This window comes from Nuphar pumila, chromosome 9 (genome assembly GCF_984573655.1).
Source record: "Nuphar pumila chromosome 9, dmNupPumi1.hap1.1, whole genome shotgun sequence".
In the NCBI taxonomy this organism is placed as follows: Eukaryota; Viridiplantae; Streptophyta; class Magnoliopsida; order Nymphaeales; family Nymphaeaceae; genus Nuphar; species Nuphar pumila.
This window is the reverse complement of record NC_143257.1, coordinates 127,070,445-127,096,709: the sequence shown is the minus strand read 5'-3', so window position 1 is coordinate 127,096,709 and position 26,265 is coordinate 127,070,445. Positions and strand designations below refer to the sequence as shown.

At 37.9% G+C, this 26,265-nt stretch overlaps 1 protein-coding gene across 3 annotated transcripts in view; it reads left to right on the top strand.

The window, feature by feature from the left end:
• Window positions 1–23,544, top strand: part of LOC149829380 (uncharacterized) — a 34,680-nt gene extending 11,136 nt beyond the window's left edge. For 2 of the 3 annotated variants that reach the window (XM_090018082.1, XM_090018081.1), the window contains 6 exons: window positions 1,007–1,077; window positions 17,776–17,821; window positions 17,916–17,977; window positions 18,087–18,202; window positions 22,412–22,505; window positions 22,674–23,085. In XM_090018082.1, coding sequence (XP_089874208.1) covers window positions 1,007–1,077; window positions 17,776–17,821; window positions 17,916–17,977; window positions 18,087–18,202; window positions 22,412–22,505; window positions 22,674–22,777 — 493 coding nt within the window. In that variant the 3' untranslated portion in view covers window positions 22,778–23,085. Of the gene's footprint in view, window positions 1–1,006; window positions 1,078–17,775; window positions 17,822–17,915; window positions 17,978–18,086; window positions 18,203–22,411; window positions 22,506–22,673; window positions 23,086–23,420 lie in introns of those variants that run through there. The other variant, XR_016434446.1, reaches the window with a different exon arrangement.
• The last annotated feature ends 2,721 nt before the right edge of the window (window positions 23,545–26,265 follow it).

Genomic DNA, 26,265 nt, shown 5'->3' with positions numbered 1-26,265 from the left:
GTTTACCCGACCCAACCCGTTTATTAAACGGGTTGGCAGGTCGTGTCGGGTTACCCGTTTAATAAATAGGTCGGGTTCGTGTTTGCCACAGCCGACCCGTCGGTTCGGGTTGAGGTATGCTGACCCGCCAACCCGCCGGGTCGACCCGCCAACCCGACCCGATTGCCACCCCTAGCTGCCAGTTCTTTTTGATCGGTTAGTCAAGTATTGTTCACTAGAAAGTCTAGAATGTTCTTTGTATTTTGTACAGCTTGCTGAAGTGTTCCTTTTTGCTGCCCAAAATTTGCTTCTAAAATCAGTTGGGATAATTTTTTGCACTAGTACTTTGCCTGTATAAAAAAGTCTATTCCATTTTGTGCTATTATATTTTCATGGGTAAATGTTAGGAAGAGGTAAAAATGTCATGCCTTCCTTGGTTGATCATCTCATGTGACAAAGACTCTTCCTTTTAAGCGAAACATTTTAAACATGACAAATTAACCTATTTAGGTGCCTAGAAAGATCATGACTCTGAAAGAAAGCTATTTGGTCCATTTGTTATTGTTTAAGAAGTTGATGCGATTTAGCTTTTCATAAGCAAGTTGAGAAGGGAAAGAAGACAATGGGTAACTATAATGCAAGATCAAGTAAAGAGAAGTGTAACCTGGTATGCCCAAGTATTGTATCATGTCGTGTCGACACAGAATGTGCATACCAAGAAAAGTGTTTGTGTCACACAACATTCTTTCTTTTATTTTTTGAATCACAAATAATTGCAATGCTGTCAGTGGTTAGTAAAAACTAAAAAAAAATAGAAATGCCACCTGTAAGTAACACACAATAAACAGTAAAATGGAAGCAAATTAACATTCTGTCTGTGTTTTTCATTTTCTTGGCATGTTCATAAGAGGTTTTGTTGTTTTGTCTGATCATCATTTGCCCTTGATTATATGCTATTCCTTTTTTAGTCAAATTGAATTGCTTTTATTGGATGATATAAGAGGGTTGATTTTCATGAATTTAACAGGCTAGATGACTCTCCGTGTTTCCGAGAGCTCGGGTTTTCAGATGCTTTTCTTGCCACTTTGGCCTCTGAAGGTTTGCCCTTTTCTTCTCTGTTCATATAAACTTGATCTTTCTGTGTATTATAGTGGCCAAAGACAATATTGTAGAAAGTATTGCAGTCATCTGTTAGAGGTTCAGCTACTTAACTTGATTCTTGCCTAAGTGATTTGGCTTATGAATATTTAAACCACTTGAGTGAAATCTTATGTTAGAGGCACTCATGATTAGGCAATTTTTCTCATTGAGATTTGGCTTTTCTTTTCTTTTTTTCCCTTTTGAGTAAAGAATGTTGGGGTACAATTCCCTGTATCATTAGTGATATAAGAAGCATAATACAAGAATATTTCAGTACCTTATGGGTGGCAATCTGGAGGGTTATCCTTCCAAAATCTAAACCCCCACAAGGTCAACTAGATCTAACGATTGCAAAGCAAGGGTTAAGCATCCGAGTGGACAATTTGTATGCTTTGTCCCGTGAGCATCTGCTAATCTCCTCATATTAGCTGTTAGTCTTCCTCTTCTGTCTCACATTGCTTTTATGGCTGCATGCCAAAGACTTTCAGCTACCTGATCTGCCATCTGTAGTTTGGGGGGGTACAAGATCGCTAGCCAATAGTTGATTCTGATGAAGATGAATCTACCCTCGCTATCATCTAGAGAAACAATGTTCTTTTGCTTATATTTGCATTCAACTGAAACAAGATAATGGAACCTAAGGCCTGGAAATTGGTCCTCCTAATTCATACTTTGTAATCATTGTTCACCATCCAGCCAGCACAAATATTTTCTGAACATGCTTAGCAAACCATTCTCTTGATAGTGCTAGCATTCACTTTGAAGTTGCTACAAATGATTTGTCACAAAGTGGCACAGAATCCCAAACACAAAAAAAGTAAACAAAAAAAAAATCACTAAAACAAGTGAGATCCAAATAGCCCCAAGGGGGTTGGCGTAACGCCCCAAAATTTCAAACTTATAAACATTTCTAAATAGTTTGAAAGACTAGAAAAATCTTTTTCATTTCAGAGTTCTGTTTAATAAATCCGCGGAAACGATTTCTTTGAAAAATGAAGGCAAGTTGACAACCTTAGACGCGTTAGCGTAAAAATCCACATTTTCAAACATATATAACTTGCAAACATTTTAATAAGCCATTTGTATTAGAAATAACTTTAAGTTATACAAAATTTGGATTTCTCGAGGAAACCCTTGCCAAAAACCAAAACGTCCTGGACGCGAGCTGACAACCGAAACAGTGGGATCTCGAGACTTTCTCGCAATCGCCTGTCTCGTAACCTATTCATCAATTTTGGCCATGAAATGAGTCAGTTTCACGAAAAACTGGTAGGTGCGCAAGTAAGACAATATAAAACAGAATTAAGTATATACATTTAATTCTATCATGCTTAGCTATTGAAACAAGTGAAAAGTCACAACTAACATCAACAATTAATTAGCCCAAGTAAAATGCTACAACTAGCATAAGAAGTTAATTAACAAATAGTACGTAATCAACAAGGAATGTGAACAAATAACTTTTATTTCGATATTAGCTGGCCTGGGGGTACGCGCAAGACACAAATCGTAGAAACAACTGAGAGAAGTCTGCCAAGCAGCCATGTCGTCCCTTCGTAGCTACTCTCATGAGCAAGTTGCCTCACTGGGCATCTGAAACTACGAAAAACAACAAAAGTAGGATGTCATAATTCAAGAAATTTTGCGTACGAATCTTTCTAATGAAACAAATAAGCATAAAGAATACAAATAAGATTCATGCAATATTTTAGAGCGATGCAATTATGATAAATTCACATCTCAATTAACTATTCATGCAATAGAAACCAATTATTAAGCATGAGGGAACAATTTAATAATCAACAGGGACCACAAATTAAGCAAGAAAACATTTAACATGCATTAGGTAACAAACATCATGCATTCACCCATACATCATAAGTACAGAAACAAGTAAAGATGCATGATCTAATGAATAACATGAAAATGCAGGATGTCAGTGCACATGCATGAAAAATTTATTATCTTTAATCAAGTTCTCTTTCATATACATGTCTCTATTGAAAAGATGTCATGATTGGGCTTGAATCTCAGGATCCAGACCCAATCTGTTTAGTTTTATTTTAACACATGCTCATTAATGGCATGTGTTGTAATTTACACACTTTATGTAATACCCTAATTACACTGTACGTGTATATATTGAATGAAAAAAAACTGCAGACCCTAATTTGGGTTTTCCTGCAGCCACTGACGCCTCTCTCCCTTTCTATTCCTCTCCCTCTTATGATTTACAGTGGAGTACCAGTTTCTAACATGGTATCTGTGCGTCAGGTCCTTCCTTGAAGATCGTTTCAGCCCCTTCATCTTCTTCTAAGGTATTTTTCTCTTCCTTGAAGATCGTTCCTTTCTTCATTGCCAATCCATAATATTGATTTCTTCTCCTCCGTTTTATTTCTCTTGTTGTTCCTTCCCTATTTTATACTACTGCATCTATTTTCTTCTTCTCCTGTTTATTTACCCACGTAATATCAAAACCCATGTTTGCTTTATTTCAAAGATTAAAATCACGTCAAATTTGTTCCTTCCTTTCTTGCCTAAATAGGTCAGAACTGAATCTGCATTCTGCCTTGATTGGTTGACAACACTTTATCTTACTCCCTACCTTGAATTTTCTTTCATTTAGAAAGAAACCACATTAAAGAAAACACGTTATTTTCATATTAACGTGTTTTCTTGCCGACTGAATACTCATTTTATTTAGAGCAGTTCTTCTTTACTGCGTATTCTGTCTCGGGTCTGCAGGTTTAAAAAAAAAAGGCAGTTGAGTTTTTCTGAAATTCAGTTATCTGTTCTAAATTCTTAATTCTTATTTTCTGGTCTCTTAATTCTCCTCGTTTTCGCTTTCCATTGTCTATGGATTCATTCTTTTCTTCGCAATCTGGTCTTTCTTCCAACTTTCTCAGTAAACTTGTGTCTGAGAAACTGAACAATTCTAATTTTTTAACCTGGAAGAGGCAAATCATTCCATTCATAAAGAGTTAGGATCTTTCTGGACATTTGGATGACTCTGTTATTGTTCCTCCAGAGTTCATATCACAAGAAGGCAAGAGTGGGGAGGGTGAAACTTCAATTACTTTTGTTAGAAATCCAGAGTATGTATCCTGGATGAAGCGAGACCAGGCTTTAGTTGCCTACATCACTTCCACTCTGTCACAGGAGGTGCTTGTGGCAATCCCAGATGACTGCTCAGCTATGCAGTTATGGCATCGTCTTGTTCATACATTTTCACAAGTTTCTCAAGCTAGAATATTATTTTTAAAGAAAGAGTTTCAAATGCTGATGAAGGACTCCATGACTCTCATGGAGTACTTAAATAAAATGAAGACTATCACGGATCAGTTGGCCATTGTGGGTTGCGTGGTCAGTGACAAAGATATGGTGCAGTAGACTTTGAGTGGTCTGGGACCCGATTATCACATGATGGTTACTTCTTTGTTGTGTTTACCAGACTTACCTATATTTGAAGACCTACGTGCTAAGCTGTTATAGTATGAGATGACCTTGAAGGGATTCTCCGAAAGTATTCACAACTTCATTGGAGCACACAATGTTCTTGCCACAGGAGTTACTTATGGTCGAGGACGTGACAAGTATGAATCTCAGAAAATGGGAGGTCAAAAAAAGACTGGACAAGGAGCTCGTGGAATACTACCTACTCCCAGTATGTCTCCTAATCTGCAAAGGCAAAGGACAATACCTACTTGTTTTCTCTGCACAAAAGGGGGCACATCAAAGCCAATTGCTGGCATAACCCGCAAAATAGAGGAAAACAATTGGAGTCAAGAAAAGGTACAGATACATTGAAGAATATTGAAGAAGTCAAAGAGTTATTATCTGCCTTGGCTAAATTGAACATCAAACAGAATAATCAAGGTACTTGGTATGTTGATTCTGGTGCAACCACTCATGTCACTGGCGATGTTGGTAAGCTCCTAAACCATGTTCCTTATGTTGGTAGAAATAGGATTGTCACTGGCGATGAGTCTCATCACCATATTTTACACATTGGAAATTCTGTAATTCCTATGTCCAATTCTTTCCTTGTTCTTTCAAATGTCATTCATGCTCCTGATATTAAGAAAAATATTGTTTTTGTCTCTAAGCTTGTCGATGACATTAATGCTTCAATTGAATTTACTCCATCTTTTCATGTTAAGGACCTTCTCACGAGGGAAACGTTCGCTGAAAGAATATGACAATAAAATATGTACGTGTTCTAAGAGAATCCTTCCTCTCGTGTTCAACCTGTTGATTCCATCTTGAAGCTCACATCATCATCTTCAATTCCTCCTGAGAGTGTCCTTAATATTTCTGAATGTATTGAGTCAAACCTTTGGCATGGTCGTCTGGGTCATTGCAGTAGCCGTTTTATTGATAAACTTGTATTAAGCAGTCTTATTCTCAAGTCAAGTCTGGATTTAATCGTCGATAATAAAAAATGTTTTAGTTGTCTTCAGTGTAAGAGTCATGTTCTTCCATTTCATTCCATTAATAAAAGAGCTTCAAGACCATTTGAAATTATATGTTCTGATGTTTGGGGTTCGGCTCCAGTTCCTTCTATGTCTGGCACTAGATATTATCTCATTTTTGTTGATAGCTATTCTCGATATACATAGATCTTCTCTATGAAAAGTAAATCTGAAACTTTCAAATTGTTTCAGAATTTTCATTCCTTTGTTCAAAATAAATTCTCTGAAAATATTACTTGTTTCCAATGTGATGGAGGGGGTGAGTTCTCTTCAAATGACATTATTAATTTCTTCCAGACAAATGGAATAAGTAGGCAGGTGTTTTGTTCATATACACCTCGACAGAATGGAGTTGCTGAACGAAAACATCGCCATATTGTGGAAAGTGCAATGAGCATGATGCATGATAGTAATCTTCCAGTTACCTTCTGGGCAAAGGCCTTGGAAAACAAATCACCCCATTTTTTTTATATGGTGTGCATCCAAATTATCATGATTTGCGCGTATTCGGGTGTGTATGTTATGTTCATGTTGACAGTTCAATGCGACACAAGTTTCAGGATAAGGCCTTACAGTGCAGATTTGTGGGATATGCTGATGATTACAAAGGATACAGATGCTATGATCCCGTGAGCAGGCGCATCAAGATATCCAAAAATGTTGTGTTTGATGAATCAAATTTTGGTCATAAAGTTGACACTCCTCCTGAAATTGAAGTTTATCATCCTTGGTTGAACTCAGATATCTTTTCTAGTATTGACGGTGTTTGTTCTTCAGACTGTAATCAAAGAGATGAGGGAAACGTGACTAATGTTGCGCAAAGAACTCAGGAAAATGTGATCTCTGAGCCATCATTGGCCCTCGAAAGGTATAAAGGCATTGTTTACTCTCGACGTGACAAGGAGATACTCCCCAGTTCTAATTAGGAGCTGAATTCTCCTTTTGTTTCCATTCAATCATCTGTTCACAGAAGGTCTACCCGGCCTCGACATCCTATTGATAGGTGGGTTAGTTATGAGAACTTCACACTGGATTTTCAACTTTTTTTAACCGCTTTGGGCAAGAAAGATCAACCCACCATGTTTCATCAAGCAATAAATTCTAAAAGATGGATTGAAGCTATGAACGAAGAAATGAAGACTCTTCATGAGTGTGGCACTTGGGATATCGTTCCCAGACCACACAATCAAAATGTGGTTGGTTCAAAGTGGGTGTATAAGATAAAGTATAAGTCGGATGGTACTATCGAGCGATACAAGGCTAGATTGGTTGTCAAAGGCTTTACACAGGAGCAAGAACAAGACTATAATGAGACCTTCAGTCCAGTTGTGAAAATGAGTACTATCCGCATCATATTATCATTGGTTGTTGAGCACCAGTGGACTCTCAGTCAACTGGATGTAAAAAATGCATTTCTCCATAAAACTCTGAAGGAGGAAGTATACATGGAGCAACCCACTGGGTATACCGAAGGGAATTCCAAAGAATATGTGTGCAGGTTAAAGAAAGCTATATATGGTCTGAAGCAGGCATCTCGATCTTAGTTTGACAGTTTCTCCCTTGAAGTAGAACAATATGGCTTTAATCGGTCTCTTCTTGATCATTCTCTTTTCATATTCAAATGCAAAGATAGAGTTACTCTGTTATTGATATATATAGATGACATTATCATTACAGGTAACTTTAATGAACATATTGAACAGGTCAAAGAACTTTTGAACCGTAGATTTAAGATGAAGGATCTTGGTAAACTGCGATACTTTCTTGGAGTAGAAGTTGATAGGACTCCTGAAGGCATGACACTCACTCAACATAAGTATAATGTTGATGTTCTTAGTAAGGCAGGTATGACAGATTACAAGCCTCTAAGCACACCCAATGTACTTCATTAGAAACTCAGTTCCCAAGATAGAGATTTGTATGAGGATCCTACAGGATATCGCAAGGTAGTAGGAATGCTTCAATATCTTACCTTCACTCGGCCTGACATTGTCTATTCGGTCAATCAGGTGTCTCAGTTCATGCATGAACCACATATTGGACATATGGAAGTTGTTAAACACATTCTTCGCTATTTGAAGGGAACTATTGGAGATGGACTTCTATACAGAAAGAGTATGCATAGCCATCGCATGCATGAACTTCTTACTTACACAAATGCAGATTGGGCAGGAGATCCTGATGAGCGTAGATCAGTCTCAGAATATTGTGTTTTCATTGGTCTAAATCTCGTCTCCTGGAGCAGTAGAAAACAAAAGGCCATAGCCAGGTCGAGCACAGAAGCTGAATATAGATCAATGGCAGCTGCTACAACTGAAGTAACATGGGTCAGACACCTCTTGACAGAAGTTGGAGAATCAATTTCTAAAAGCGTTCTCTTGTGTGATGATCAAAGTGCCATGAGCATGTTATTCAATCCTATCTACCACAGTCGTCGTGCCAAGCATATTGAAATTGATCAACATTTTGTAAGACATAATCGAAGAAAAGGAAATTGAACCAGAATATGTTGGGATTGTTGATCAAGTTGCTGACTTGTTTACAAAAAGACTTATCAAGGACAAATTTTGGATGTTAAAAGGCAAGTTGTTCATGGTTCAAAACCATGTACAACTTGAGGGAGGGTGAAAAGATGTCACGATTGGGCTTGGATCTCAGGATCCAAACCCAATCTGTTTAGTTTTATTTTAACACATGCTCATTAATGGCATGTGTTGTAATTTGCACACTTTATGTAATACCTAATTACACTGTACGTGTATATATTAAATGAAAAGAAACCGCATACCCTAATTTGGGTTTTCCTGCAGCCACCGACGCCTCTCTCCCTTTCTATTCCTCTCCCTCTTGTGATTTACAGTGGAGTACCAGTTTCTAACACCTATTAGGATGCACACACATTTAAGTTCCACTTTTTATTATTACCATTGCCCGCTGATATTCAAAACGGGTAAGAATTTCCGAGGTTAAGTAGGGTTCTCAAGGTAACTTAACACACAAGTTATATTCTATGTCACATGGGTGCGGGCGCGGGTGCGGGTGCGGGGATTCGGCACTTCCAAAAAACCCGGGTGCGGGGGTGCGGCAGGGGCAAAAATGTAAATATATATATATATATATATATATATATAAAGGGGGTCAACAGCTGTCTGTCAGCTACTGCAGCTGACAGACAACTGCTGTCAGCAGACTGCTGCAGCTGTTCTGACAGTTGCTGTCAGCAGCTGACAGTAGCTGCTGTCAGCATTACTTTTTTTAAAAAAAAATTCGCAGCCCATTTGGGCAATTTTTTTAAAAAAAAAAAAATCCAAAACAAGAATGGACCTAAATGATCTTGGGTGCGGTCAACGCACCCAGGATAGGGTTGACCGCACCCGGTACCACACCCGCACACGCACCCGCGTCGAGTCGCGTCGACGCGGGTGCGGCACCCTGCTAGCTGAATCCCTGTGACATAGGTTATATTTTATTACTGGGTTCTAAACTTAGCCCTCGACCGATATCAGGAAACAATATCATCCATCGGAACATTAGAAATCAACATCTAATGTCGGGACACTAAGGAAATCAGCATCCACAAGTGCACTTTCTTGATATACCAAAACAACAGTTGTATTTACACACCACCCTCATGCAAAGTGGCGGAAACTCCCTAAAGCCGTGGTCAGAAAAAGAACCTCAATATCGGGTTCAGGAGCAACAACAACGTACATGAAGTTTTAGTATCCTCACGGTCCCCGAACCACTAAGCCCAAGATTACCTTTTCGCAGAAGGAACATCAAGAGAACGTTAGTTACACTGTTTTCTATTTTATCTTGTTGTTAATATCAATTCCATAAATTTGCAAATCAACATGCAAACATAAGCTCGCAAATCAGCATGCGCAACTCTTCACGATCTACCACCCGTGGCAACAATAAAACAATGCAATTAAAACCATAATATAAAATATGATCTTTGCAATGCATAAACAAGTAAAACAATGAGCACACCGGCTCAAGGCATCCCACAACCCATGATGATCCACTTTGATCACCCATGCATTCATATGCGAAAATCATTAGGAATATGCCAATGCATTCATTTCATATCATATGCTTTTCAATGCACAATTATGCATGTCAATTTAGAGATGTGCATAAAACAATAATATTCAAATGCATGTATTCACTTTTCGAATGCATGTGTTCATGTCATTAACTACATGCAAGCACTTGTCAATTTTATGTATGTACATGCATGGAAAACAACTATACATTACTATTACAAACATGCATCCCATGACAAGCCTAAGTATGCAAGAGATATCATTCTTTTGCATGTATAAAACCAGGTCCATTGTCATAAGTGAAAATCTGGAAATTTGTGCATCAAACTAAATTTCTATTTAAGTTCAATTAGGCATAACCAATATGTGTGAACCAAAAAATTTGGTCATATATAAATCTGAAATATATATATATATATATATATATTTATTAACCTGCAGTCTGGGCCTGGCAGGGGCCTGACAGAGCCCCAGCCTGCTTGGCTGCAACCTAAAGCCTCTCCCTTTTTTTTTTTCTTTTGAGGACACACCTGCTCAGCAAATCAACTGGACCAGGCATGGTCGATCAACATCCAACAAGGGCTGCCAGACTAGCCCTTGCCCAGCCAACTGGCTGGGTTTTGCCCAGCCGAGTCCCACTCGACTAGGCTGCCAGCCAGGCCAGCCCAAGTGTATAGAAAAAAAAATATTTTTTTTAATATGCGAAAACATGCACATTCATTTTCGATTATGCAAACATAGGCACATTCATACCCAGACCGCATGTGTGTGCAAAATACATCTTTCAAGTATGCACTCATATACCAATTCATACTTAAAAATAGAAGCATTTCAAGTTTGCACAGATTCATAAACCCATAAACCATGCGTATGCTGGATCTCCCTTAGATATGCATGTACAAACAGTTTTATTTACAAGAATACATGCATCTATACATGCGATTCAAATCATGAGCCATAATCAAAACAAAATTTCTGTTTGACATGACAATGAACATAAACAGAATTTTTTTTCTAACTATGCAAATTGCATTGAATCCTTTTTCAAAACTTTAGACCTAAGTTCTGGACCAAATCTGCGCATCATTACGATGGTCTAGATCTGCCCAAATATATACATATATACATAATTTTCACATATGTATATACATACATAAAAAGAAACACATAGGTATATGCATGGATATCAATGTAGGAACCAAAAACATGTATTCTAAGCATGCATACATCGATTTTCATGCATTCAGAATGATAAAACTAAAGTAAAATCCATGGAAATCGATAATATCATAATGTAAACACGTAAGAAGCTATTTTTATCATTAAATAAATCCTGTTTTAGCATAAAAATAGGAAGAATCAAGAACACATCCATGAAAGGGAATCTATGAATCTTCATCCATGTATTTTAGGGTAAACATTCATATTTACTCATTTTATATGGATTTCCATCAAAATGTTGCATGGAAATCCAATCTATATTCAATTTCTCACTTGATTCATGAGAGGAAACCCGCACCATGTATATAAAATGATGAAAAACAATGGTAGATATTGAAAAACGTGGCTGGCTGGCTGGAGAAGATCGAATCTCCTCTTCTTCTTCTTCATTTTTTCTCTCTTTTCCTCACTTTCGCTCTCTTCCTTCTTTTTTTCTTTCTCTTTCTCTTCTCTCTCTTTTTTGTAGTCTTTTTATAGGCCCCATAGGGGAGGACGCCCCCCTTCTCCAGCCCCTTCTAGATGGGCTGGAGAGGGGGTCTCTACTTTATTTGAGACTCTTCTCTCCCTTGGTTTTCCGAAATTCTTGGACTCTATAGTTGACTTTTCAAAAAAAAATCCAAGAGGATTCTAAGTCCCTCAAACCTTCTTAGAGTCTTCATAACTTCAATAAAGACTCTATCTAGGAGTCCTAAACAAAAATAAAATTAAATTTCGGAATGAATAAAAATCAATTAATTAATTATTTAATAATTAATTAAATATTTTTGAAATTCCAAAGATAGATTAATCACTTTAGGAGTCTTCTTAACTCCAGCTAACTTTAATTTAAAACTTTAACCTGAATTTAAAGCTAGACTTTCATTGGACATGGATTTGGGTCTGGATTCGTATCTAAAACCCAAATTCATATCCAAAACGAAATTGGATTACGGTCTAGCTCAAATCCAGATTAACATGGGTCTTGGATAAGGTCCAAATCCATATTAATTCAGATCATAAGCATTAGATCCAATCCGATCCAACTCCAGATCCCGTTTGACAAACTGCTCTTTTTTAAAAAAAATGCGATTTTCGGGCCAACTGAAACTCGAATGCAGAAAAGTAAAATATCATTGCGCTCAGAATTTCAAGACGCATCCTACGACATATTACACGAATATCAAATTCTGAATTTCGCCCAAAAATCACCCGAATTTCGCTTAAATTTAAAAGTCAAAAATTAAACTTTTTCTCACGTTTTGATTGGCTCGTCTTGACCTAGATGATGAGACCTGGGCCAAGCCTAGACTCAAAAGCACCGGTTAAAAATCGAGGTTCAAATGATTTTTCTCCCAGACTTAAAGTATGAAAATATGCGATATTACAAGAAGTTTATAGAATCTACCACCTAGGATAATCTTTAGTAGTACCGTCCCGTAACTCCGATGACTGGGGACACCGAGTCTTTGCCCGAGGGGTAGTTGTTAACAACCTGTCCATTAGAGTTTTTTACCATCCCATCCTCTCCCTTAACGAGAAACGAGTCGAATGGGTGTTTCAGGTTTTATTTAACTAAAGACTCATTCTAAATACTCTGATCTTTCGACCCAACTCGAGCATCTTGCCTGTAAAGGCGAATCATCACTATTTATGTGATTGCAATATTGTGCCAGTAGCATGATTCAATGTCACATGACCGTTTCATCCAATCATCATAGTACTAACATGCTGCGCATGTCTACAAGTACGCTACGATGAAACATGTATAGGTTTCTCAAAAGGAAACCCCAACATAATGTTTCGTAAAGATGTAATGTAATACAAAAACTCATTTTTGACATGATTTATATTTCGAAACAGAAGTACAACTCTTGTGCCATTCGCACGGTATGATATCGTCTCAGATCTCTCATCCATTTATCATAGTATTTGTGTGTTGTGTATGGCTCGATACTAGTTTCGATAAACGGGATACGGGTTTCTCAACAGAATCCCGCCCAAACACTTGCTCGTGCCCCTCATCGGGGTTATTCGAGTCGTATCAGATACACAAACAGAAGTAGTAAAAATAATTCTCCCAAATATGGCGATTTGAGAGGCTTGGTTGCTATCTCGCAATAGGAAGGACTTTCAAATTCTGCTTTGCAAAACTACGCATTTAGAAAACGGGTTTGCGCTAGGAATCCTCTTTTTAAAGAACTGAAGTGCATAAGTGCGACTCACATCTTTTAAAACAATGAGTGAAACAGGATACGCTCAAGGCTGCACTTATGCAAGTGCAAGTCAGCAACAATGCGAGCTCGTGCACAATACAGTGCGACAACAAGACACAAGCAATCCTCATTGTGCGAAACTATGCATTGAGTGCAAAAATGCATAAGCAGTGCACGAAGTACGAAACCATACCTCGGCTAAATAAATGCGTAAGCACGTAAATGCATAAAGCAAATAGCTTGTGCACTAAAGCGTGACGACAAAGTAGATGACATAAAGCAGTAAATGCGAAGGCAGTAGCCTGTGCACTAAAGCGTGACGACAAAGTAGATGACATAAAGCAGTAAATGCGAAGGCAGTAGCCTGTGCACTAAAGTGCGACGACAAAGTAAATGACAGAAAGCACTAGCCTGTGCACTAAAGTGTGGCGGCAAAGTAAATGACATAAAGAAAAGGGCAAGGATTGCAAAACTATGTCCTTGAGTTAAAATGCACATATATATATATATTATTTATTTTCGTTTAAATGTTAAATGCTTAATTTAATTCGTCCATTGTCCTTTGCGCAACTTTTTCTTACCTTGGGGAGTCTCGGGGTTGGGCTTGCCTTCAAGAGTAAGTAACGAAGGGCTCAGGCCGTGGGGCGCAAGTGAGATCCGTCGCGCGAGCTGTGAAAGACTAAAAACGTGAATATACATACAAATGCTTGAAAAGAAACATACAAAGAGCGAGGCAAGGGTCGGCTACCAGGCCGAGCCCGGTCCTGCCCGCAAGCACCAGGGAGGCAGGGGGTGGGCTCGACTGTCAGGCCGAGCTCGACCCTGCAGCGGCCAGGGGCGAGGGGTGGGCTCGACTGTTAAGTCGAGCTTGACCTTGGGCCCCAAAAAGAGCAGGGAGGGGCTCAGCCCCTCATTTTGCGAAAAAGGGAAACAGGGAGGGGCCGAGCTCCTCCCCTATAAACATAGGTAGTAGGGAGGGGGCTCGACCCCTCCACTGTGAAAAAGGGGAACAAAGTGGCAAAGGTGAAAGTTAGATACGTATTGTAGCGTATCGTAAGAATCATAATTTTTAATAAAACTTACAAAAAAAATAGCAAAAATTCTAAAAAAAAACATAACACATGAAATAATGCTGAATTGCACAAAATACAACCATAAAATCACATATGAACCATTTATGTCTCTATGAGATGCATAAGACATCATCAAACATCAACTAATATATATAATATTGCATGCATATCTCACAAGAACAATGCAAAATATTAAATATCTTGCAATTAAAAACATGCCACAAGACATAATTTCATATTACATAAACAAAAACAAAATAACCAAGTATATGAACACTTCAATGTTAAATAACTAAGTCTTTTTAAAATATAACCTCAATCAACATCATCACTATCTTTTTCTTTTTCTTTTTCTCCTGATGTTATGCTAGGGGCTATAGGATTAGAAGTATTGAGCTCATATTTGTCATGTACATCCTTCCAAGGCTACACATACCCCATTTATGCCCCACTAATCTCTTTTTCTTGTCTTTTTTCTCTTAGACCACTGAGTAATTGTTGGCATTGTCATTTCACGACATCCGACAAATCCCTTGACATGTAGGGGCAACATTGTAATATGTTTCAGCTAAATGATGCTTCGATCGAGAGATACCACCCGAAACAATATAATGACAATAGTTGCACTCGATTTTCAATCGGTTTTCACTCACTACTCAAGTGCCCTATTGCTATGCCAGATCATTTGATGCCATCTTCCCCAAAAAAAATCAATGGGAAGCAAAAAATACAGTTTTGTTACCTTAGCACACTCTCTTGAGTGAAAAAAAGATGAAAATGCACTCTTACATGAAAAATTTGCAAAAGCCATCTTCCTTGTGCACGAATCGACCCTCAAATTGCTCTCATGCCTCTTAGGGTGTGTGAGTTCTCCTTTAAAGGCCTCTATACAAATGTCAGAATCAGCCTTAGGGAGGTCTTTAAAACCCAAAATTAAAAAGTCGAGTTTCGGCCATTTTAAAGTGCGCTAGACACGTATCGTATGATACACCTTTTATTATATGATATTGTATGATACAGGGTTGTATCATATGATACAACCAATACAGATACGATGCACACTTGTATTGCGATACGAGTGTGTATCGTATCAAGTTAGGCCATAGTTATGATACAATACGATACTCACATCAAAATTGCATTTGTTTTCATTTCTTGAAAATTGTAATGCAAAAGATTTGGTTTTTAAATATTGTATTCTTGGAAAAATGAAATCCCTACCTTTTGGAACTAGTCATTTTGTCTCGCAAGAACCATTTGAGTTAATCCATTCAAATGTACGGGGACCAATGCTGGTTATGTCTAAATGAGTATCATATTATGTCATATTTGTGGGTGATTATAGTAGATATACATGGATATATTTTCTTAGACTCAAATCCAAAGTGTTTGATTGTTTTCAAAAATTTTACAACTATGTTAAAAATCAATTTTAAGCAAACATTAAGACTTTTAGATTCGATTTTGGAGGAGATTTTTTATCAAATGTTTTCAAAAACTATCTTGATTATCATAGAATTGTACATCAAAGATCATGTCCCAATACTCCACAACAAAATGGTTTAGCCAAAAGAAAACAACGGCATATTATTGAAACCATTAGGACTCTACTTATATAAAAAAATGTTCCTAAAAACTTTTCGGCCGAAGTCACCCTTACGACAACTTATTTGATTAATAGAATGCCTTCAACGACTCTTGAAAACATTTCTCCTATAAAAAAATTGTTTAAAACTCCTTCTGATTACAAAAAATTAATTTTTTGTTGTAAATACTTTGTCCTTACCAATAAAAATGATAAACTTTCTGCTAAAGCTATTCCTTGTTTTCTTTTAGGATATGCTATGAGATTGAAAAGGATAAACTTTATGTTTCAAGAAATGTTACTTTTCTTTAAAAAAAATGGGTTTGATAAGGTTGAGTCTAAAAAACATTATGAGTATGCTTTTCTTTTTTATTTAGTTAATAAGCATAATGATGTTTTTTATAGTGATATGCATGAGGATAATGATATTGATACTCATGAAATGCATGAGAGTGACAATGATGACACTCATGATGCACATGAGAATAATAATGTTATTCATGATGATATAGTTGAACCACACAATGAAATACAAGTATATACTCATCGTACCAATGATCATCCTCCATGTGTCTTGCAAAATTATTCTCAAAATCAAGACATAAATCAATCTAGTATTAGAAGATCTATAAGAGGATCTCCAAAGCCCCTAGTAGATTCGTGTCCTATGAATCCTTTGAACCAAAGTATCAAGCATGTCTTATGGCCATCCACTCCTAACTAGAACCATCTTCTTATAATGAGGCTAAGAAGCACCAAGAAATGAATTGTCACTATGTTAGAGAATAATTTTTAAGAAGGCCATTACATTACCATATGTACCATCTGAGTATCAACTAATGATCTTCTTCACCAAGGCGCTTTCATTCTTAGGATTTGACTTCCTTCTTGGCAAAGTCTCGATTGTGACACCGTGAGTTTGAGGAGGGGTGTTAAAATATTATTCTTTGATGTGCATAATATATGTATATATATATAATGTATTTCTATATTGTAATAGAAAATACCCTCTAGGTGTATTTTAGTAATTCTGCTCATGTAATAAGGTCTGCCCATTAGTTATTTTTCTTTTTTCTTTTTGTACTTTTTCCTTTTTATTTTTAATAAGGGAAATATGGTCTTTTGGACGAAAGAGTTGTTGGGAGTCCCCAACGGCTAGATTTCTAGCCGTTGGGGCCTTCCCAATGGCTCTATTGGGCCCATATTGCCCTCTTGTTGTGTATAAATAGGGACCTTTTTTCCCTTTGTTGGTTATGCATTATTTGTGCATTCCTCAAGTAATAAATTCATTATTTTTAAGTGTGTGTTCTTGGCCCTTGGTGGCTCTTGTGATTAAACCCATTTTGGATTGTGTTTTGCCTCTTGTATGAGGTGTGAGAGCTCTTTGCCTTTCATTACACTTTCTTAGTTTATTGCAATTTCAACGCATTTGTCAAATTCTTGTTAGTTGTTTCTCTTTCATGATTTTATCTGTCTTTTACAATTTTTTATTTTTTTGAGTTCACCAAAGTTCTCATAAGAAAAGCAAAAAAATTTAAATATCCTGAGATTTTCCTTTGCCAAGAATATCCTGAGAATGATATTCTTGAAATTGGGTACTCTGTTGCTTACGTCATTCCATAGAATAATAGAGAAGAAACAGAAGTTTTGTGCTTCACATAGTTAGGTAATAAAGTCATAAACCACTGTATTCTTTTTGTTTGTATTCTCTAGTAATAAGGTGTCAGTGGTGCACACTGTTGCTAACAAAAACAACCTTAAGAATAACACAGATGAGGTGCTCATGTACATGATCAAAAGCATTTCACTTCACCTTGTTTTGACCATAAAAGCAATATTCACTCTAGGAATCAAGGTGATAGTAAAGGAAAAACCAAGTTCATTTAATGTGCTTGAGCCAGGGAACATGGTGCTTGAAGATCCACTAATAAAATATTACAGAAAAATGATGTAGCTACTTTCGCATGATTTAGAATGTCTGTGTGTCCTCTTTTTTAATGTACTAAGTACTTGTTTAGTTTATCCGTTGAAATTCTGATTAGCTGAATGTGAGTTCTTTTGCAGGTGACAGACTTAAAAGTCCTGAAGATTCTTCACCAATTCCATCAATGTAAGTGAACATTACTTATGACAAAATAGATTGTTTTAGTCTGCTTTTATAAAGTTTCTTCTACTTTAATTTCATAATTTTTTTAACTTACCAGTTCTGAGGACAATGACATAGGTGTTGGAAATGTCGTAGACAAACTTTGTGCGGGTACTTCAGGTTAAAATGGAATTGTTCTCAGTCTCTCCTGTCACAAATGCCCTTGCACAGGTATTGGGTGGTTCTTTGCCAATCCTTGTCTAATAGTTGCTTCCTATCATTGGTCCAGGTTGGTTGCTGGATGATGGTGATTTGGTTAGTGGTTTTGCTGGAACCATGATAGAAGTCACAAGGAGCGACTATGATCAGCTTCCTTCCTACTTGAGAATTTTACTTTCATGGGAGGTTTGACACATTCTTAAGTGGAATGCTTCTTGGACCGCTTGAGTATTATTTTCTGGTTTACTGAAAAGTTATACTGTAATCATTTCAAATTTTCCAAGTTATAAATAAAAGGAATGTCATACTCCTCTCATGCTGACATTACTCTTTCTATTGGTGTATGCGGATGATTGCAAATATTAATTTGAACTTCTTAGGTTATATGTCCATGTTTAGTTGATACATTCACAGGCACACATGCAGACACCCACGCGCACACACCAATTTTATCAGCATCACCATTCCAATGATGCTGCCTTTTAGAGGTCCTATTTCTCCAAACCACTTGTTTCTGTTTAAAGCAGTCACTCCGATCTTTCATGTCAATAGTTGCTACCTGCCGCCAACTCCCTGGTTCCTTCAACTTTGTCTCACGCCATTTCATATTGTTGGTGCTGAAATTTTTATATAACATGCTTATCTTGGCTTCCTTTCAGAAAAAAAAAACATGCTTATTTTAGATGACCCTTAAGTTTATTCACTATTTTTACCAGTTCTAAACTTCCTCTAATGTACTTTCTCTTGATTTCATTGTTTTCCTTTTCATTGATCTCCACCTTTCCCTGGTTCCTTTAACTTGTCTCATGTCACCCTATATATTGTTGCTGCAAATCTCAATCATGTTTATCTTAGAGGACACTTCTTAATTCTCCATTATTTGTACCATTTTCAAAGTTCTAATGTATTTTCTCCTAATCCTTGGTTCTCTGTTGCACTAGAGACATTCACCCACTTCTATCTTTATGTGTTTATGATATATATACACATTTTGCTGCAAAACACAAACATACAATATTCCCGCAGATTTTATTTAGGTTGAAATTTCCCTTAGTGTACAAATGTTGCTATCTATATTTTATTTAGCTTAAATTTTCCTGCAGCTAACTGTTTAGTTATACACTGCCGGTCCCAAGCCCGGATAAAGAAGGAGGGTTGCGGTAGGCCAATGACAGCCAACATAAAAATTTAGTCATACCCTATGAATATGAGAATTTCGTTGGGGCGTTCCCTACTGAGCGACGTGTTGTACTCTATAGGCCCGGAGGCAGTGATAAATGGGCAAGGGTTGCTAGGTCATCGCCCGGAAGCGACGCGTCACACCGGCGCCCTGGTGTGGTGTCAAATAGGCAAGGGTTCCCTCACTTTGTTGGACGGGTGGGGGTAAAGAAGTTAGTCAAAGACCATAAAATTAGGTTAGCCACTTGGAACATAGGGTCTTTAACCGGTAAGTTGGTAGAGTTAGTAGATGTTATGTGTAGGAGAAAATTTGATATTTTATGTCTACAAGAGACCAAATGGGTAGGTGAGAAGGCAAAAGTGATAGAACCTTGAGGATATAAGATTTGGTATACAAGAATAAATAAAAATAGGAATGGAGTAGGGATTGTTATGAGTCGTGAGTTTATAGATAATGTAGTTGAGGTCTGTAGGAAGGGTGATAGGATTTTACTTATTAAATTAGTATTAGGTATGAATATTATTAATATTATTAGTGTTTATGCACCTCAAGTAGGTTTAGATGATTTCATTAAGCGTCAATTTTTGGAAGATTTAGATGGAGTAGTACACGGGATATCTTATGGAGAAAAACTTTTTATCGGCGGTGACCTTAATGGACATGCAGGCATTAGTAGGGATGGATTTGAGAGTATCAATGGAGGCTATGGTATAGGAGAAAGAAACGAAAGTGGAGAAAGGATTTTAGATTTTGGTTTGTCCTATGATATGATCTTAACAAACACTTGGTTTAGGAAGAGAGAGTCTCACCTAGTAACATTTAAAAGTGGGGTTAATACGAGTCAGATAGATTTTTTCCTACTTAGAAAGAGAGATAGGGGTTGTTGCATTGATTGTAAGGTTATACCGGGAGAAAGTGTAGCTACACAACATAGAGTCTTAATTTTAGATCTTAGAATTAGACAATGCCGCAAAAGGGATAGACATAGGATAAATCCTAGAATTAAGTGGTGGGCACTGAAAGGAGCTAAATAAGAAATGTTTGTAGAGCAGGTAGTTAAGGAAGTTGATTGGTGTCTCGAGGAGGATTCAAAATCAGTGTAGAATAAGATAGCGGGTGGCATGAGAAATGTGGCTAAGGAGGTATTGGGTGAGTCTAAAGGTGGTGCACCGCTAGGTAAGGATACATCATGGTGGAAAGGGGATGTCAAATTAGCTATTAAGGTTAAAAGAGAGTGTTATAGAAATCTAAGTAAGAGTTATGATAATGAGAATTTGGAGAAGTATATGATAGCAAAGAAGGAAGCTAAAAAAGTAGTTCGAAACGCGAGGGATAAGGTATATAAGGAGGTTTATGACAAGTTGAATACCAAAGAGGGCGAGAAGGATATTTGTAAGCTTGCAAAGATGAGAGATAGGAAATCGAGGGATCTTGGTATGGTTAGATGTATCAAAGATGAAACACAAAGGGTTTTAGTCAAAGATCTGGAGATTAAGGAGAGATGAAAAGATTATTTTGATAAGCTATTTAATGGAAGTCATGCTCAGGATCTTGGAGACTTGTCTATTCCTTTTCATGAGATGAATCGTGACTTCATGCACAAGATTCAAAAGAAAGAAATTGCAGAGGCTTTGAAGAAAATGAAATCAAGAAGGGCAGTTGTCCCAGATGGTATACCTATCGAGGCTTGGAAATGCTTGGGAGAGAAAGATTTAAAATGGTTGACAAATCTTTTTAACAAGATTTGGCGGACAAATAAGATGCCTAATGAGTGGAGGAAGAGTACTTTGGTGCCTCTATATAAGAATAAGGGTGATATACAAGATTGCACAAACTATCGTGGTATAAAACTCATGAGTCATACTATGAAACTTTGGGAGAGGGTGATTGAGTTTAGGTTGAGGAAGGTTGTCATGATATCGGAGAATCAATTTGGTTTTATGCCTGGAAGATCAATTATATAAGCTATACATCTTCTTAGACAACTTATTGAGAGAAATAGCGAGAGGAACAAAGATTTGCATATGGTTTTTATTGATTTGGAGAAGGCATACGATAGAGTACCTAGGGACGTTCTCTGGTGGACAATGATGAAGAAAGGTGTTTCTCTCAAGTACATTAGTATAATTAAGGATATGTATGAAGGAGTAGTAACCAATGTCCGCACGTGTAGAGGGATGACAACCAATTTTTCTATAACGGTTGGGTTACATCAAGGATCTGCTTTAAGCCCTTTCCTATTTGCTATAGTGATGGATGAGCTTACGAGATCAATTCAAGAAAATGTGTCGTGGTGTATGTTGTTTGCTGATGATATTGTTTTGATTGATGAGTCTAAAGCTGGGGTTAATGCTAAGTTAGAATTATGGAGACAGACATTGAAGGCAAGAGGTTTTAAGTTGAGTAAGAGTAAGACAAAATATATGGAATGTTGGTTTAGTAAGCAACGAAGTAGTGATGGGAGTGTAGTGAAGCTTGGTGAGCAAGAAATACTGGTGGATTATTGTTTCAAATATTTTGGATCTCTCATTGAAAAGTATGGAGAAATTGAGGGAGATGTAAATCATAGTATAAAGGTTGGGTGGATGAAATGGAAAAGTGCAACTGGAGTGTTGTGCGATCGTAAAATGCCATTGCGGTTGAAGGGAAAGTTTTATAGGATGACTATTAGGCTCGCTTTACTATATGGTACGGAATGTTGGGCTGCCAAGAGACATCATATTCAAAAAATGAGTGTAGCTGAGATGCGTATGCTTAGATGGATGTGTGAAAATATAATAAAAGATAAGATTCGGAACGAGGAGATACGTAAGAAGGTAGGCGTTGCACCCATTGAAAATAAGATGAGAGAGAATCGTTTACGATGGTTTGGACATATTCGGCGAAGGCCTAATGATGCTCCAGTTAGAAGGATGGAGAAATGGGAAAATATATTAGTTAAAAGTGGTCGGGGTAGGCCTAGGAAGACTTGGATGGAGATGATAGGAAAGGATATGAATGCTTTGAACCTCACCGAGGACATGGCATTGGATAGAAATGATTGGAGGAGAAGGATTCATGTGGAAGACCACAGAATGATTTTCTTTGTTGGTTCATATCGCCGACCCCAATTGTTTTGGGATGAAGGCGTAATTGTTGTTGTATTTATGTACTGGACAACCTTGCCTCCTTTGCGCGACCTCTTCTATCATCTTACACTGATTCATTTGCTACAGGAGCTGCATGAAGCTGTCTTGAAGATGAATTCAATGCTTTATGGGCAGGGCATCTGTTCTTTTGAGGAAAATAGTCTTGAACAATTTGATTTAGGTATGTGTGCCAGTCTACAAGCTTTTACTGATAATGTTTCTCATTTAGTTAAAAAAACCAACTTACTCTTTTTGAAGGGTGCTATTCCTATGGATCCTTTTATTGCTGGGACTAAGTGTTGCCCCTTAACGTTTGTCTTCATTTTGGATTCCCCCCCCCCCCCCCCAGGAACCAAGGCCAGGCCTTGTCTGCTACTACTGCTTCGGATGAAACGTTTGGTGGTCGAGAGTAGCGTAGATGGAGCAATTGTTTACCGAATTGCTGAATTGTGAACTTGCATTCTCTCTCATATGCACCTGACCTGTTTGATGAACAGTGGGTTTGCAGGTAATTCACATTAAGGTGCTTTTAGGTCAGTCTTCAAGTTTCATCAAGAATCATCTCTTATCAAAAGGTTGTTGGCTGCATTAAATTGGATTCTCGCAAAATGATTAAAACTAATCTTCTCTGTGATACTTGGTTTTCCTCAAGTGCATCCAGTTTAGTGTTGTTCAGGTCCATAACTTTGCCTATGCTGGTCTCCAGATGCAAACAAAGCTATCATCAACAATAATATACTTACGTAAACAGATGTTCTCCTAAGAAACATATATTTTTCCGAAAATATCATGATATTTTCTCACACTAACATTTTCCCAATAACAAGATCTGTGACTATGACTAAAAACCGGTGACAGAAAATGAAATAGCTGTATGCACTTCAATTGTCTTCCTAGGATTGATGAGTTTGCGTGACTCATTTTGTGCTTTATGCACTTCATTTTTCTGACCAGATATGCACTCCAAGCTTTCATTAAGAGTCACTTGGCTGTCTGCTATCACAGTTGGCTTTCCTCGAACTGAATTGTTGTCTTCCAAAAAAACCCAATGATCTTGGAATGTGGAGACTGAGCTTCTTTGTCATGGTCTATGCAGATAACTCAACCGCCCGTTTGACCTGCCTGCACATTTCAACTTGGGTGCAAACTTGAGTCATGTATGTAGAGGAAATGCCATTTGTGCAAGGCACCAGCTTCTGAGCACCTACAGTGGCTGTCACTGATGCTGCTGAAACTGCTGCATCTGGTGCTTTCATTGTTGCGGTGGCTGCAGCTGGAATGGTTTTGGTGGCTGTCAGTTGTCACTGCAGCTGCTGGTGCAATTTCTCCACTTGCAGTTAAAGCTGAACCAGTCTCTTACATTCAGTTTTTGAATTTAGATTCATTTCTTATGGCTTGAGTGATCTTTGTATCCCTCACTTCTATGACAAGATCGGCAGCAAGACTCAACCTGTTGGGCCACAATGATGACTGTTTTTAACCGAGAAATCCGAGTAAATAGTGCTGAATAGTGCCAGCATAGACAGCACTAAGAGAATCCTCACAGGTATTTCCTTATCCATGCAGTCGCCAGTCGATTGAGATTGGTTCTGGGACTGCTTTCTTGCATCATTGAACTCGCTGTTTGCTTCCTCTCCTTCACATATTTTGTGAAGCAAATTGAAAGCCCTAGCTCCACTGTCAATGCCCTTTTATTGAACTTGTCAGCAGAAACCTGTTGTAACCAATTAGGATCCCAGACTACAGGCTTAAGTCCCATCCAAACTCCAAGGTATGCAAATAAAATCAACTTATTGAGTTGGCATGCTTTGTTATTCAGGTTGGAACAAATTAAACACTGGAAGGAGACATTTGGCAAACTTAGGAAGTAATCTCTGGAGCCTGTTTTCCCAAAACTTGCTATGTGCAGATCTCGTCATATAGTGCTTCAACATAATCATTCAGATGAATATCAAGTAGCATATTTGTCTTTCAATCTTCTAGGCACTCAAGGCATGGAACATGGTGACAATCATATAACTCATGAACAAGCTCTAAGAAATTCTGAAACATGATATTGTCTGTTACTCTGTTCTATCAAAACATGCAAGTGCGACGAGCCACAATTGGTTGCAAGATCCTGAAGTGCAATTATCTCAGTGTAGTTTCTTCCAAATTCAGCAAACTCGTAATGCTTAGCTCCGCAATTGAGCCAATCCCAGGGCATGATAAAGTTTTGCAAGTGTCATAGGATTAGACACTAACTGTTGCGTACGGATGAAGCAATTTCTGGCTGACTGCACTTGAATAGGATGAAGACTATTATGGCATGATTTCTGCCAGCATGTTGCATAGTAAATGTATCAACTGCAATGCTTCATAGCATCATGAGTTGTGCAGACTGCACATTCTAGAATAGCGGATTCAGTATGTGGGCGTGCATCAGGGAGAATAGCTATTGCATCAGTAAAATTGAAACGATGTGCGACACTTCTCCCCCTGTTGCACCTGTCTCGTAATGTTCCCAAGCCGACTCTTTAGTAGCACCCGCAAGTTGTTGGCTGTTGGCCTCACTCCGTGCATTGGTCGTCTAAGATGCCATATATCCAACTTGTAGTGGTAATCAGCAAGACTAGGGTTGTCAATGGGTCGGATTTGTACAGAGTACTCGACCCACCCCGACTCAAACTTGAATTGCCGGGTATGAGACTCGAATGATATTCTGGTCGACTTAAACCCTACTCAAGCAATATGCGGGATGTGTTTGAGTTATATTTTTGTTTACTCGATCCAACCCAGCTCTTTTTTCAGATACCCAACCTGACCTGAGCGCTTTGTATGCAACTTTAGTAATAGTAAACTTTTGAAATTATACGGATTCGGGTTTGGGGTTTTATTTTTGTGACCTGGCAAAACTCAAACGCGAGAAATTGTTATTTAGATGGGTTCGGGTACACCCTGATGAGTTCATTACCCGACCCGTTAACAGCCCCAATTCAGCAAAGACAAATGACTGGGCATCATGCAATGGTATGTGCCCAATCTGCTGCCCTAGCAACAAGAAGGATGACTTGTCTTGCTGCCAGCGTTATGTACCAACAAAAAGCATTCAGAGGCATATTTTTAATTGTGGGTAGGAGTAAGGGTATCTCAGAAATTTTCTTTCAAATGTATTCCTGTGATTTCGTCAAATTTTGTGGGTACGAAACTAAAAAAGGCGTCCGAAAATCACAAGCACCCCATTTCTAGAAGGCATACGCTCCACTTCAAATTGTCGACAGATGCCTTCCATTTAAGCATGAATTACAAAAGAGGATTGTGCTTTGTGAGGGCATTTTCGCCATTTACTCTTTCTTACCCCCACCCCCTGCCCTGTCAATTTGGAAAAGAAATTGTACAATTTTGGGGTTCAGACTTCAGAGTCTTACACAATATATTCAATGATCGAAAATGTCGTTTTCGATTTAAAAATGACCACGTTGATAAGCACTCATTGAATATTACGGATATACTTTTATTTTTTAAAGGCAAGCTGGGGTTAGGCAGACTCCCACCAATTATTGTGCAACATACCAATGGGGTTTTGAACCTGCAACGTCACACCATAGAGAGAGTGCACTGACAGTTCCTACCAACCACGCGGATTCCCCTTTGGTGAGGATATACTTTTTACTTATTAAATAAATGAAAAAGTTTATAAAGCAAAATTGTGCTTTTTTAGATACCTTGGTCCGTTTAACATTCAATGACGTAGATGGCATATCATAAATTCTAAAGGGTATTCTAGACTCCCTGGAAACCAAAGAAATCATAGCCACAGAGGGAGGGCGGCTGTCAACGGGTCGGGTCAAGGTTACCCTGGACCCGCTCATAGAATTAAAAATCGGGTTCGGTAGATTTTGTTGGGTCACGAAAATAGAATGTCAAATCTGGACCTGCATAATTTTAAAAACTTACTTTTA